A 12990-nucleotide genomic window follows, 5' to 3' on the forward strand; every position below is an offset into this window, starting at 1 on the left:
CCCGAACGAGAAGGGTGCAATCTAGGTGGCTCTCCTAAAGAGCTGCTTAGAGAAAGTTTAGTTTAGGTTTTTTTCTTTACAGTGAGTCCTGCTGGCAACAGGATCACTGCAACGTGGGACTTAGGGGGAAAGTAGTAAACTCACCTGCATGCAGAGTGGATTTGCTGCTTGGCTACTGGACACCATTAGCTCCAGAGGGATCGAACACAGGCCCAGCCGTGGAGTCCGGTCCCGGAGCCGCGCCGCCGACCCCCTTGCAGATGCTGAAGCGTGAAGAGGTCCGGAAACCGGCGGCTGAAGACTCCTCAGTCTTCATAAGGTAGCGCACAGCACTGCAGCTGTGCGCCATTTTCCTCTCAGCACACTTCACTGGGCAGTCACTGAGGGTGCAGAGCGCTGGGGGGGGGCGCTCTGAGAGGCAAATATAAACCTTATACAAGGCTAAAAATACCTCACATATAGCCCATAGGGGCTATATGGAGATATTTAACCCCTGCCTGACTGGAAAAATAGCGGGAGAAGAACCCGCCGAAAAAGGGGCGGGGCCTATCTCCTCAGCACACGGCGCCATTTTCTGTCACAGCTCCGCTGGTCAGAACGGCTCCCAGGTCTCTCCCCTGCACTGCACTACAGAAACAGGGTAAAACAGAGAGGGGGGGCACATTAATGGCTATATATATATATATTAAAGCAGCTATAAGGGAGCACTTAATATAAGGATATCCCTTGTATATATAGCGCTTTGTGGTGTGTGCTGGCAGACTCTCCCTCTGTCTCCCCAAAAGGGCTAGTGGGTCCTGTCTTCATTAGAGCATTCCCTGTGAGTTTGCGGTGTGTGTCGGTACGTGGTGTCGACATGTATGAGGACGATATTGGTGTGGAGGCGGAGCAATTGCCAAATATGCAGATGTCACCCCCCAGGGGGTCGACACCAGAATGGATGCCTTTATTTGTGGAATTACGTGATGGTTTATCTTCCCTTAAACAGTCAGTTGAGGACATGAGGCGGCCGGACAATCAATTAATGCCTGTCCAGGCGCCTCAAACACCGTCAGGGGCTGTAAAACGCCCTTTGCCTCAGTCGGTCGACACAGACCCAGACACGGGCACTGATTCCAGTGACGACGGTAGAAATTCAAACGTATTTTCCAGTAGGGCCACACGTTATATGATTTTGGCAATGAAGGAGACGTTACATTTAGCTGATACTACAGATACCGTAAAACAGGGTATTATGTATGGTGTGAAAAAACTACAAACAGTTTTTCCTGAATCAGAAGAATTAAATGACGTGTGTGATGAAGCGTGGGTTGCTCCTGATAAAAAGTTGATAATTTCAAAAAAGTTATTGGCATTATACCCTTTCCCGCCAGAGGTTAGGGCGCGCTGGGAAACACCCCCTAAGGTGGACAAGGCGCTCACACGCTTATCCAAACAAGTGGCGTTACCCTCTCCTGAGACGGCCGCACTTAAGGATCCATCAGATAGAAAGATGGAAGTTATTCAAAAGAATATATACACACATGCAGGTGTTATACTACGACCAGCTATAGCAACTGCCTGGATGTGCAGTGCTGGAGTAGTTTGGTCAGAATCCCTGATTGAAAATATTGATACCCTAGATAGGGACAATGTTTTACTGTCGTTAGAACAAATAAAGGATGCATTTATCTATATGCGTGATGCACAGAGGGATATTTGCACACTGGCATCTCGGGTGAGTGCTATGTCCATTTCAGCCAGAAGAGCCTTATGGACACGACAGTGGACAGGCGATGCGGATTCAAAACGTCACATGGAGGTTTTGCCGTATAAAGGGGAGGAGTTATTTGGAGTTGGTCTATCAGACTTGGTGGCCACGGCTACTGCCGGGAAATCCACTTTTTTACCTCAAGTCACTCCCCAACAGAGAAAGGCACCGACCTTTCAACCGCAGCCTTTTCGCTCCTACAAAAATAAGAGAGCAAAGGGCTTGTCGTACCTGCCACGAGGCAGAGGAAGAGGGAAGAGACACCAACAGGCAGCTCCTTCCCAGGAACAGAAGCCCTCCCCGGCTCCTGCAAAAACCTCAGCATGACGCTGGGGCCTCTCAAGCGGACTCGGGGACAGTGGGGGGCCGTCTCAAAAATTACAGCGCGCAGTGGGCTCACTCGCAGGTAGACCCCTGGATCCTGCAGATAATATCTCAGGGGTACAGGTTGGAATTAGAGACGGATCCTCCTCATCGTTTCCTGAAGTCTGCCTTACCAACCGTCTCTTCCGAAAGGGAGAGGGTGTTGGAAGCCATTCACAAGCTGTACGCTCAGCAGGTGATAGTCAAAGTACCCCTATTACAACAAGGAAAGGGGTATTATTCCACTCTATTTGTGGTACCGAAGCCGGATGGCTCGGTAAGGCCTATTCTAAATCTGAAGTCCTTGAACCTCTACATAAAAAAGTTCAAGTTCAAGATGGAGTCACTCAGAGCAGTGATAGCGAACCTGGAAGAAATTTACCCCGCACACCAGGGGTACCTCAGGTTCATTGTTCAAAACTGTCACTATCAGTTTCAGACGCTGCCGTTCGGATTGTCCACGGCGCCTCGGGTCTTTACCAAGGTAATGGCCGAGATGATGATTCTTCTTCGAAGAAGAGGCGTATTAGTTATCCCATACTTGGACGATCTCCTAATAAGGGCAAGGTCCAGAGAACAGCTGGAGACAGCTTTAGCACTATCTCAAGAGGTGCTAAGACAACACGGGTGGATTCTGAATATTCCAAAATCCCATTTAATCCCGACAACTCGTCTGCTGTTCCTAGGACTGATTCTGGACACGGTTCAGAAAAAGGTTTTCCTTCCAGAGGAAAAAGCCAAGGAGTTATCCGTTCTGGTCAGGAACCTCCTAAAACCAGGAAAAGTGTCAGTACATCAATGCACAAGAGTCCTGGGAAAAATGGTGGCTTCTTACGAAGCAATTCCATTCGGCAGATTCCATGCAAGAATATTCCAAAGGGATCTGTTGGACAAATGGTCAGGGTCGCATCTGCAGATGCACCTGCGAATAACCCTGTCACCAAAGACAAGGGTGTCACTTCTGTGGTGGTTGCAGAAGGCTCACCTATTAGAAGGCCGCAGATTCGGCATTCAGGATTGGATCCTGGTGACCACGGACGCCAGCCTGAGAGGCTGGGGAGCAGTCACACAAGGAAGAAACTTCCAGGGAGTATGGACGAGTCTGGAAAAGTCTCTTCACATAAACATTCTGGAACTAAGAGCAATCTACAATGCTCTAAGCCAGGCGGAACTTCTCCTGCAAGGAAAGCCGGTGTTGATTCAGTCGGACAACATCACGGCGGTCGCCCATGTAAACAGGCAGGGCGGCACAAGAAGCAGGAGTGCAATGGCAGAAGCTGCCAAGATTCTTCGCTGGGCGGAGAATCACGTGATAGCACTGTCAGCAGTGTTCATCCCGGGCGTGGACAACTGGGAAGCAGACTTCCTCAGCAGACACGATCTTCATCCGGGAGAGTGGGGTCTACATCCAGAAGTCTTCAACATGTTAATAGACCGTTGGGAAAGACCAATTGTAGACATGATGGCGTCTCGCCTCAACAAGAAACTGGACAAATATTGCGCCAGGTCAAGAGATCCACAGGCAATAGCTGTGGACGCACTGGTAACTCCTTGGGTGTACCAGTCAGTGTATGTGTTTCCTCCTCTGCCGCTCATACCAAAGGTATTGAAGATCATACGGCAAAGAAGAGTAAGAACAATACTAGTGGTTCCGGATTGGCCGAGAAGGACTTGGTATCCGGAACTTCAAGAGATGCTCACGGACGAACCGTGGCCTCTACCTCTGAGAAGGGACCTGCTACAGCAGGGTCCCTGTCTTTTTCAAGACTTACCGCGGCTGCGTTTGACGGCATGGCGGTTGAACGCCAGATCCTAAAAGGGAAAGGCATTCCAGAAGAAGTCATTCCTACCTTGATTAAGGCACGGAAGGAAGTCACCGTGAAACATTATCACCGCATTTGGCGAAAATATGTAGCGTGGTGCGAGGATCGGAGGGTTCCGACGGAGGAATTCCAACTGGGTCGTTTCCTACATTTCCTGCAATCAGGATTATCTATGGGTCTCAAATTGGGATCCATTAAGGTTCAAATTTCGGCCCTGTCAATATTCTTCCAAAAAGAATTGGCCTCTGTCCCTGAGGTCCAGACCTTTGTCAAGGGAGTACTGCATATACAGCCTCCTGTGGTGCCTCCGGTGGCACCGTGGGATCTAAATGTAGTTTTAGATTTCCTCAAATCCCATTGGTTTGAACCATTGAAAAAGGTGGATTTGAAATATCTCACATTGAAAGTGACTATGTTACTAGCCCTGGCCTCTGCCAGGAGAGTATCTGAATTGGCGGCTTTATCTTATAAAAGTCCTTATCTAATCTTCCATTCGGATAGGGCAGAACTGCGGACTCGTCCGCATTTTCTCCCTAAAGTGGTATCAGCATTTCATCTGAACCAACCTATTGTGGTGCCTGCGGCCACTAGCGACTTGGAGGACTCCAAGTTGTTGGACGTTGTCAGAGCCTTAAAAATATACATTGCAAGGACGGCTGGAGTCAGAAAATCTGACTCGCTGTTTATATTGTATGCACCCAACAAGTTGGGCGCACCTGCTTCTAAGCAGTCGATTGCTCGTTGGATTTGTAACACAATTCAACTTGCACATTCTGTGGCAGGCCTGCCACAGCCTAAAACTGTAAAAGCCCACTCCACAAGGAAGGTGGGCTCATCTTGGGCGGCTGCCCGAGGGGTCTCGGCATTACAACTCTGCCGAGCAGCTACGTGGTCGGGGGAGAACACGTTTGTAAAATTTTACAAATTTGATACCCTGGCAAAGGAGGACCTGGAGTTCTCTCATTCGGTGCTGCAGAGTCATCCGCACTCTCCCGCCCGTTTGGGAGCTTTGGTATAATCCCCATGGTCCTTTCAGGAACCCCAGCATCCACTTAGGACGATAGAGAAAATAAGAATTTACTTACCGATAATTCTATTTCTCGGAGTCCGTAGTGGATGCTGGGCGCCCATCCCAAGTGCGGATTATCTGCAATACTTGTACATAGTTATTGTTAACTAATTCGGGTTATTGTTAAGGAGCCATCTTTAAGAGGCCCTTTCTGTTGTCATACTGTTAACTGGGTTTAGATCACAAGTTGTACGGTGTGATTGGTGTGGCTGGTATGAGTCTTACCCGGGATTCAAAATGCCTCCCTTATTGTGTATGCTCGTCCGGGCACAGTACCTAACTGGAGTCTGGAGGAGGGTCATAGGGGGAGGAGCCAGTGCACACCACCTGACCTAGTAAAGCTTTACTTTTTTGTGCCCTGTCTCCTGCGGAGCCGCTATTCCCCATGGTCCTTTCAGGAACCCCAGCATCCACTACGGACTCCGAGAAATAGAATTATCGGTAAGTAAATTCTTATTTTTTACGTTAACATACAGGATTCTGCGGGGTTCATCGTGGAATACATGAAGGACCTGGGTACGCTGACTGCACGGATATCTTCCATGTCGGTCTCAGCCCGCAGGGGACTCTGGCTACGCCAATGGTCTGCAGAAGCGGAATGCAGGAGAAATGTGGAGAACCTACCCTACACAGGTCAGGCTCTATTTGGGGAAGCGTTGGATGCGTGGATTTCCATGGCAACCGCGGGTAAGTTACCTTTCCTTCCCTCTGCTACTCCTTCTACGAAGAAACCATTTTCTTCAGCTGTGCCGCAGTCCTTTCGGACCGCTAAGACAAAAAAGTCCAAGCTTTCTACCACTTTCTTTAGAGGTGGTCGGGCAAAATCCAAAAAGCCTGCACCCGCAGGCTCCCAGGACCAGAGACCTGCTTCTGGTTCCTCAAAATCCTCAGCATGATGGTGGACCTCAAAGCCTGGAGAACGGGCTGGTGGGTGCAACACTCAGACGTTTCAGGCACGTCTGGGTGATGTCCGGCCTGGATCCCTTGGTACAGGATATTGTGTCCCTGGAGTACAGACTGGAGTTTTAAGAACTCCTGCCTCACCGATTCTACAAATCAGGCTTGCCAGCTTTGCTGACAGACAGGGCTATCCTACAGGAAGCCATCCTAAAATTGGAAAAGTCACAGGTCATTGTTCCAGTTCCACCTCATATGCAAAACAAGGGTTATTATTCAAACCTTTTCGTGGTACCAAAACCAGATGGTTCGGTCAGACCAATTTTGAACTTGAAATTGTTGAACCCGTACCTGAGGGTATTCAAATTCAAAATGGAGTCTCTCAGAGCAGTGATTTCAGGTCTGGAGGAGGGAGAGTTTCTGGTATCCCTGGATATCAAGAATGCGTACCTCCACATTCTGATTTTGCAGCCTCACCAGGCTTATCTCAGATTTGCACTGTTAGACAGTCACTATCAATTCCAGGCACTGACATTCGGCCTCTCCACAGCACCGAGGGTGTTCACCAAGGTGATGGCAGAGATGATGGTTCTCCTCCACAGACAGGAGGTGAACATAATCCCATATCTGGATGAACTGCTGATAAAGGCATCGTCCAGGGAGAGGTTGTTGCAGTCCATTGTTCTCACGACTCATCTGCTCAGGGAACACGGTTGGATTCTGAATCCTCCAAAATCACATTTGGAGCCGACCAGGAGGTTGTCTTTTCTGGGAATAATCCTCGACACGGAAGTGCAGAGGGTGTTTCTTCCGGAGGAGAAAGTGTTGGTGATACAAACAATGGTCCTGGATGTCCTGAAGCCAGCCCAGGTTTCGGTTCATCAGTGCATTTGCCTTCTGGGGAAGATGGTGGCCTCTTACGAGGCTCTACAGTATGGAAGGTTTCATGCTCGGCCCTTCTAACTGGATCTCATCTACACATGCACCAGAGAATACGTCTGTCGCCGAAAGCCAGGATTTCACTCCTCTGGTGACTGCAACTACTTCACCTTCTGGAGGGCCACAGGTTCGGGATTCAGGACTGGATCCTTCTAACCACAGATGCAAGTCTCCGGGGCTGGGGCGCAGTCACTCAGGGGGAAACCTTCCAAGGAAGGTGGTCAAGCCTAGAATCCAGCTTTCCAATAAACATTCTGAAACTAAGAGCTGTCTACAATGGTCTTCTCCAAGCGGCCCATCTTCTGCGAGATCGAGCCATTCAAGTGCAGTCGGACAATGTAACGACGGTGGCTTACATAAACCGACAAGGCGGAACAAAGAACAGAGCTGCAATGTCAGAGGTAACAAGAATCATCCTCTGGGCAGAAAAACACGCGTTGGCGCTGTCAGCAATCTTCATTCCGGGAGTAGACAACTGAGAAGCTGACTTCCTCAGCAGACACAATCTCCGTCCAGGAGAGTGGGGACTCCATCTGGAGGTGTTCATGGAGGTAACAGATCTTTGGGGTGCACCTCAAATAGACATGATGGCCTCTCATCTCAACAAGAAGCTTCGGCAGTATTGTTCCAGATCGAGAGACCCGCAAGCCTTGGCGGTGGACGACCTAGTGACTCCGTGGGTGTTCCAGTCGGTGTACGTGTTTCCTCCTCTTCCACTTATTCCAAGAGTTCTAAAACTCATAAGGAGAACAAGAGTTCAGGCAATCCTCATTGCTCCAGACTGGCCAAGAAGGGCTTGGTACACGGATCTTCTGGATCAACTGTTAGAAGAGCCGAGGCCTCTTCCTCTTCGGGAGGACCTGCTGTAGCAGGGGTCGTTCGCTTATCATGACTTACTGTGGCTATGTTTGACAGCATGGAGGTTGAACGCCAGATATTAGCTCGGAAGGGCATTCCGAACAAGGTTATTCCTACCCTGATACAAGCTAGGAAAGGAGTAACATCTAAACATTACCATCGTATTTGGAAAAAATATGTATCTTGGTGTGAGTCCAAGAAGTTTCCTATGGTGGAGTTTCAACTGGGATGGTTTCTCCTCTTCCTGCAAGCAGGTGTGGATATGGGCCTGAGGTTGGGATCCGTAAAGTCCAGATTTCGGCCCTATCCATTTTCTTCCAGAAACATTCCCTCCCTGAGGTTCAGACTTTTCTGAAAGGGGTTCTGCACATCCAGCCTCCCTTTCTGCCGCCTACGGCGCCTTGGGATCTTAATGTGGTGTTACATTTCTCCAATCGGAGTGGTTCGAACCTCTACTGGAGGTTGAGGTCAAATTTCTCACGTGGAAGGCTGTCACTTTGTTGGCCTTAGCTTCTGCTAGACGTGTGTCAGACTTGGGGGCTTTGTCTTGTAAGAGCCCCTACTTGATCTTCCATGAAGATAGAGCTGAGCTCCGGACATGTCAGCAGTTCCTTCCGAAGGTTGTCGGCATTTCATATCAACCAACCTATTGTGGTGCCAGTTGCTACTGACTCCTCAATTTCATCAAAGTCCTTGGATGTTGTAAGGGCTCTGAAAATCTATGTGAAGAGGACTGCTCGTCACAGAAAATCGGACTCCCTGTTTTTCCTGTATGATCCCAAGAAACTTGGGTGTCATGCTTCTAAGCAGACGATCTCTCGCTGGATCAGGTTCACTATCCAGCATGCATATTCTACGGCAGGATTGATGTGTCCTACACAAACTTTTTTTGCAGAGCTCGGCTGCACATGCGTTCGCACTTCTGCTAAGCTAAAATACACTCCCCAGTGGGCGACGGCATTGCGTTTGCACGGCTGCTAAAACTAGTTAGCGAGCGATCAACTCAGAATGACCCCCATTGGTCAGCCGTTGCTGATGTTTCAAGCTACCTAGCTTGGTTTGCCTTGTATGTGTGAGCTGGTGTGAATCTCGCCACTATCTGTGTAAAATCCTTCTCTCAAAGTTGTCCGTCTCCTCGGGCACAGTTTCTAGACTGAGTCTGGTAGAAGGGGCATAGAGGGAGGAGCCAGCCCGCACTCTCAAACTCTTAAAGTGCCAGTGGCTCCTAGTGGACCCGTCTATACCCCATGGTACTAATGTGGACCCCAGCATCCTCTACAGACTACGAGAAAAGGATTTTCCGGTAGGTAATTAAAATACTATTTTAAATGCATTTTTGGAGTACAAGTAATAATAACAACCACAATGGCTCCCTTAGCCCTGATACACTCTCTGAAATAAGTACTTTTCTAACTCTTATCTTGTAGGACCATCCCTCTAATCCAAGTTTTGTTTTAGGCCTCCACAGAGGGAAGACTGAGTTTACAAAGACACTTTATACAAATTCAACAGATAGAAGAACCATATATTAAGACCTCTTTGACAAACAGCATATGTAACAATATGTATCAAGAAATTAATTTGGTAATATATACTTTTGCAAATAATGGGGATGTAAAGAACAATATGTGCTTAAATGTAACTATCCTGTAAACAGTATATCTGTATGTAGAGTGTTACCACCAGAACTGCATTATATCTGGCCTTTATATAGAGGGTGGAGTGCACACTGACAGTATTACTAGTACAACCGGAGTACAAGTGAATGGTTGCATGACACAAAGCATTACACAATATATGCACAGCACAGTATTATGTCATATAGCATTATAACAGGGTCTCACTGCAAACCGGGAAGAAACTAATATTATCCCAAGGCCAACCATGGAATGTAAGAGACACAAAGGACATTGTCACCACTCTCTATTCTCACACAGCATAGGGATTTATCAACTTTAAACACACAGATAAGGAGGGTATCAGGCTACGATGGCTGAAGGAAGATGAAGGGTTAATGCCCTGCCCAATGCCGGCTCACTGCACCCAATCAGCCACCTCCCCTCTTGTCTATTCACATAAGTCATCAGACCATCACCCACCTTGTCATTGAGGTACTGAAGGGCTTCTTTCCCATAAGAACACTTGATTTCCAGCTTCCTCCCAATGTCTGAAGGGGTCACATCCTTCTGCTCGGCAATGACTTTCCCAGACCCCTTCCCCAATGACAGGGAATCAAAATTGATGGTTTTGTTCTCAGAAGACCCTTCCACTGGGCAGAACATCCCACAGAATTTCTGCCTAGGCTTGGGACTCCCAGATCCCATGTTCTTGAAGAAGGCTGGGACCTCTTCCCCATCATTGTGCCTGCTGCCGGGTTGCTTCCTGTCAGCCATCCTCAGCCCCTGGGGATGGACCAGTTATTTCAGACAAATAAAGATCAGAAAGAATTACAAATAAGGGGGGGAAATAAGGCTGCAGGGGGAGGACTGGGATGAGGTGGGAGGAGAAGGCACTGCAGGTTAGGAGCAGACAATAGATGTGACTGCTCCTCACACCATGCTGGGTCCTCTGGTTACTTCAGCTGATGGATCCTCCTTACAGCTCACAAGTGCACACAGCCTGCTCCTTAACTTAGCAGAATTAGGAAGCAGGGAGGGGGGATGGAGTGTGGGCGGGGGGCTCTGCAGAAGAAAGGCACATGCATCCGGCAGCGCTGCAAATGGATCAGCCGGGAATGTGTCCACATGTTGCTGGGAGAGTGTTCTTCCTTGTCATTCAGAGTACACATACAGGGATTAGATGGTTGCTGGGCTATGTGCATGTATTGTATGTAGTCTGATCACCCTATCTTACTGCGCATTGTCAGTGGAGGAGGACAAAGCACATAGCCGCAGCGAGTGCAGGAGGGACACAGGTGCAATCTATAAGGATTTAGAGGCCATATTGCAATATTGGTGGATCTGTCATGCAGCTGCTGGAACAGGTCTCAGGGATGTGACGCCCGCAGGCGTTGCAGTAGGTGCTCTGGACTTGAAGCATGGTGCAGGATTTGGTGTGGCCGGGCGGCTAGGTGAGGAACAATAGAGACGCTGGACAGTGAGCCGGGACAATAGTGTGCACAGGGACAGACTGGCTATAATCAGGGACTGGCTGTTAGTGTACTGAGACTTTGTAAATTGGTGATAATGTGCCCAGGGATTGGCTCTCTTCCTGCATAGGGACTTGCTGCCAGTATACTGAGACTTGGTGGTGCACAGGAACTGGTGTTAATGTGCATAGGGACTGGCTGCCATTGTGAGCAGGGACTAGCTGATAGTGTGCACAGGGACTGGCACAGTGCATAGAGTATGTCTGTTAGGATGCAGAGGCTATACACGGGGACTGGTTGTCAGTAAACACAGGGACTGACTGATAGTATGCCCAGGGACTGGCGGCTGTCAAGGTGCAAAACTGCAAAAACTGACAGCACAGCACCGACAGATGACGTGGAGTAGGCAGGATGCCTTTGTAGGCGCTGTCCTTTCAGCACTCGCAGAAGACCTGACAGATGGAGACAGCGCCCACTGTCAGGGAAGGGATGTGTCCTTATAGCCAGGTCCGATCCATGTATTGCCCAAAGTGATCATGGAACTGTGGTTTTATATAAAGTATGCATTTAATCAGTGTTATTATTATTAGTATTATTATTAGTATTTATTAGTAGATATAGACAAATAGAGATATAGAGGAGTTAACACACATTCAAATTATGGATCCAAATACAAAACACCCATTGAAGACTATTTCCTAGAAATGTTTGCACCACCCTAAGGAGAGGCCCTGTGCAGCCCTGAAATGTTAGTGGTTGTCACAGCTGAATACAATATTGTTTGAATATAAGCCTGAGGAGTGCCACCCTCTCCTTACTAGCATTCAGTATTTTGTGTTTGCTTGTATGTATGTATGTATATATATATATATATATATATATATATATATATATATATACAGACAGACAGATAGATAGATAGATAGATAGATAGATAGATAGATAGATACTGTATACACACATACAAAGTATGTAAGTAGGCTGAAACATTTCTTTCCTCCATCTGTTAATAGGTTAAACATCTAACAAGCATCCCAGATGTTTACTCCCAATCACAAGGGAGGCATTTGATATGCCGTCTGTCGGAATCGCGGTGCTCACCATGCCGACACCGGAATCCTGACAGCTGGCATACTGACGACTATTCTCCCTCTTGGGGTGTCCACGACACCCCTGGAGGGAGAATAAATAGCGTGCCCAAAGCATGGTGAGCGCAGCGAACCCGCAAGGGGAAATTTTACGCTCACCCCGCTGCCTGCATGATGGCGGTCAGGATCCCGGCGCCGGTATGCTGGGCGCTGGGATCCCAAGCACCGGCATAACATACTACACCCCAATCACAGAGCTTTCTCAGATATTGAATCAGTGGCCTGTATTCCTGTGGTGGAAAGCAGTAACATGGATGTAACCTGTTGCTCTTCATCACCCTGATTGCTGTAAAGCTCTGGGAAGATCTGTTGACTTCAGTGCATATAGGCCCTCATTCCGAGTTGTTCGCTCGCTAGCTGCTTTTCGCAGCAGTGCACACGCTAAGCCGCCGCCTACTGGGAGTGAATCTTAGCTTAGCAGAATTGCGAACGAAAGATTCGCAAAATTGCGAATAGAAATTTCTTAGCAGTTTCTGAGTAGCTCGAGACTTACTCCTACACTGCGATCAGTTCAGTCAGTTTCGTTCCTGGTTTGACGTCACAAACACACCCAGCGTTCGGCCAGACACTCCCCCGTTTCTCCAGCCACTCCCGCGTTTTTCCCAGAAACGGTAGCGTTTTTTCACACACACCCATAAAACGTCCAGTTTCCGCCCAGAAACACCCACTTCCTGTCAATCACACTCCGATCACCAGAATGAAGAAAAAACCTTGTAATGCCGTGAGTAAAATACCAAACTTCTTAGCAGATTTACTTGACGCAGCCACAGTGCGAACATTGCGCATGCGCAGTTAGCGGAAAATCACACCGATGCGAAGGAAAATAACGAGCGAACAACTCGGAATGAGGGCCATAATGTCTTTTGAGATCATTTAGAAATGTTGCCTGTACTAGAGGTGGTTCCCCAGCCTTTCAGTGTGAGTGATATACTGCAAATCTTTCCCCCAACATGAGGGTAAATGACAATGTTGATTTTCTTACAAGATGTTTTATGTTGGAAGTACGCTGCTACCTCCCTTTTATCACTAGTAATTCTTTCATCGGTAGGGTTAGT

The 12990-nt window shown here is 48.2% G+C and overlaps 1 protein-coding gene across 1 annotated transcript in view; it reads right to left on the minus strand.

The window, feature by feature from the left end:
- Nucleotides 1-10319, minus strand: part of DPYSL2 (dihydropyrimidinase like 2) — a 229384-nt gene extending 219065 nt beyond the window's left edge. The window contains exon 1 of the mRNA XM_063931845.1: nucleotides 9799-10319. Within this exon, the coding sequence (XP_063787915.1) occupies nucleotides 9799-10092 (294 nt within the window). The 5' untranslated portion in view covers nucleotides 10093-10319. The remainder of the gene's footprint in view (nucleotides 1-9798) is intronic.
- Between the last annotated feature and the right edge of the window lie 2671 nt (nucleotides 10320-12990).

Source organism: Pseudophryne corroboree, chromosome 6, assembly GCF_028390025.1.
Source record: "Pseudophryne corroboree isolate aPseCor3 chromosome 6, aPseCor3.hap2, whole genome shotgun sequence".
Taxonomy (NCBI): Eukaryota; Metazoa; Chordata; class Amphibia; order Anura; family Myobatrachidae; genus Pseudophryne; species Pseudophryne corroboree.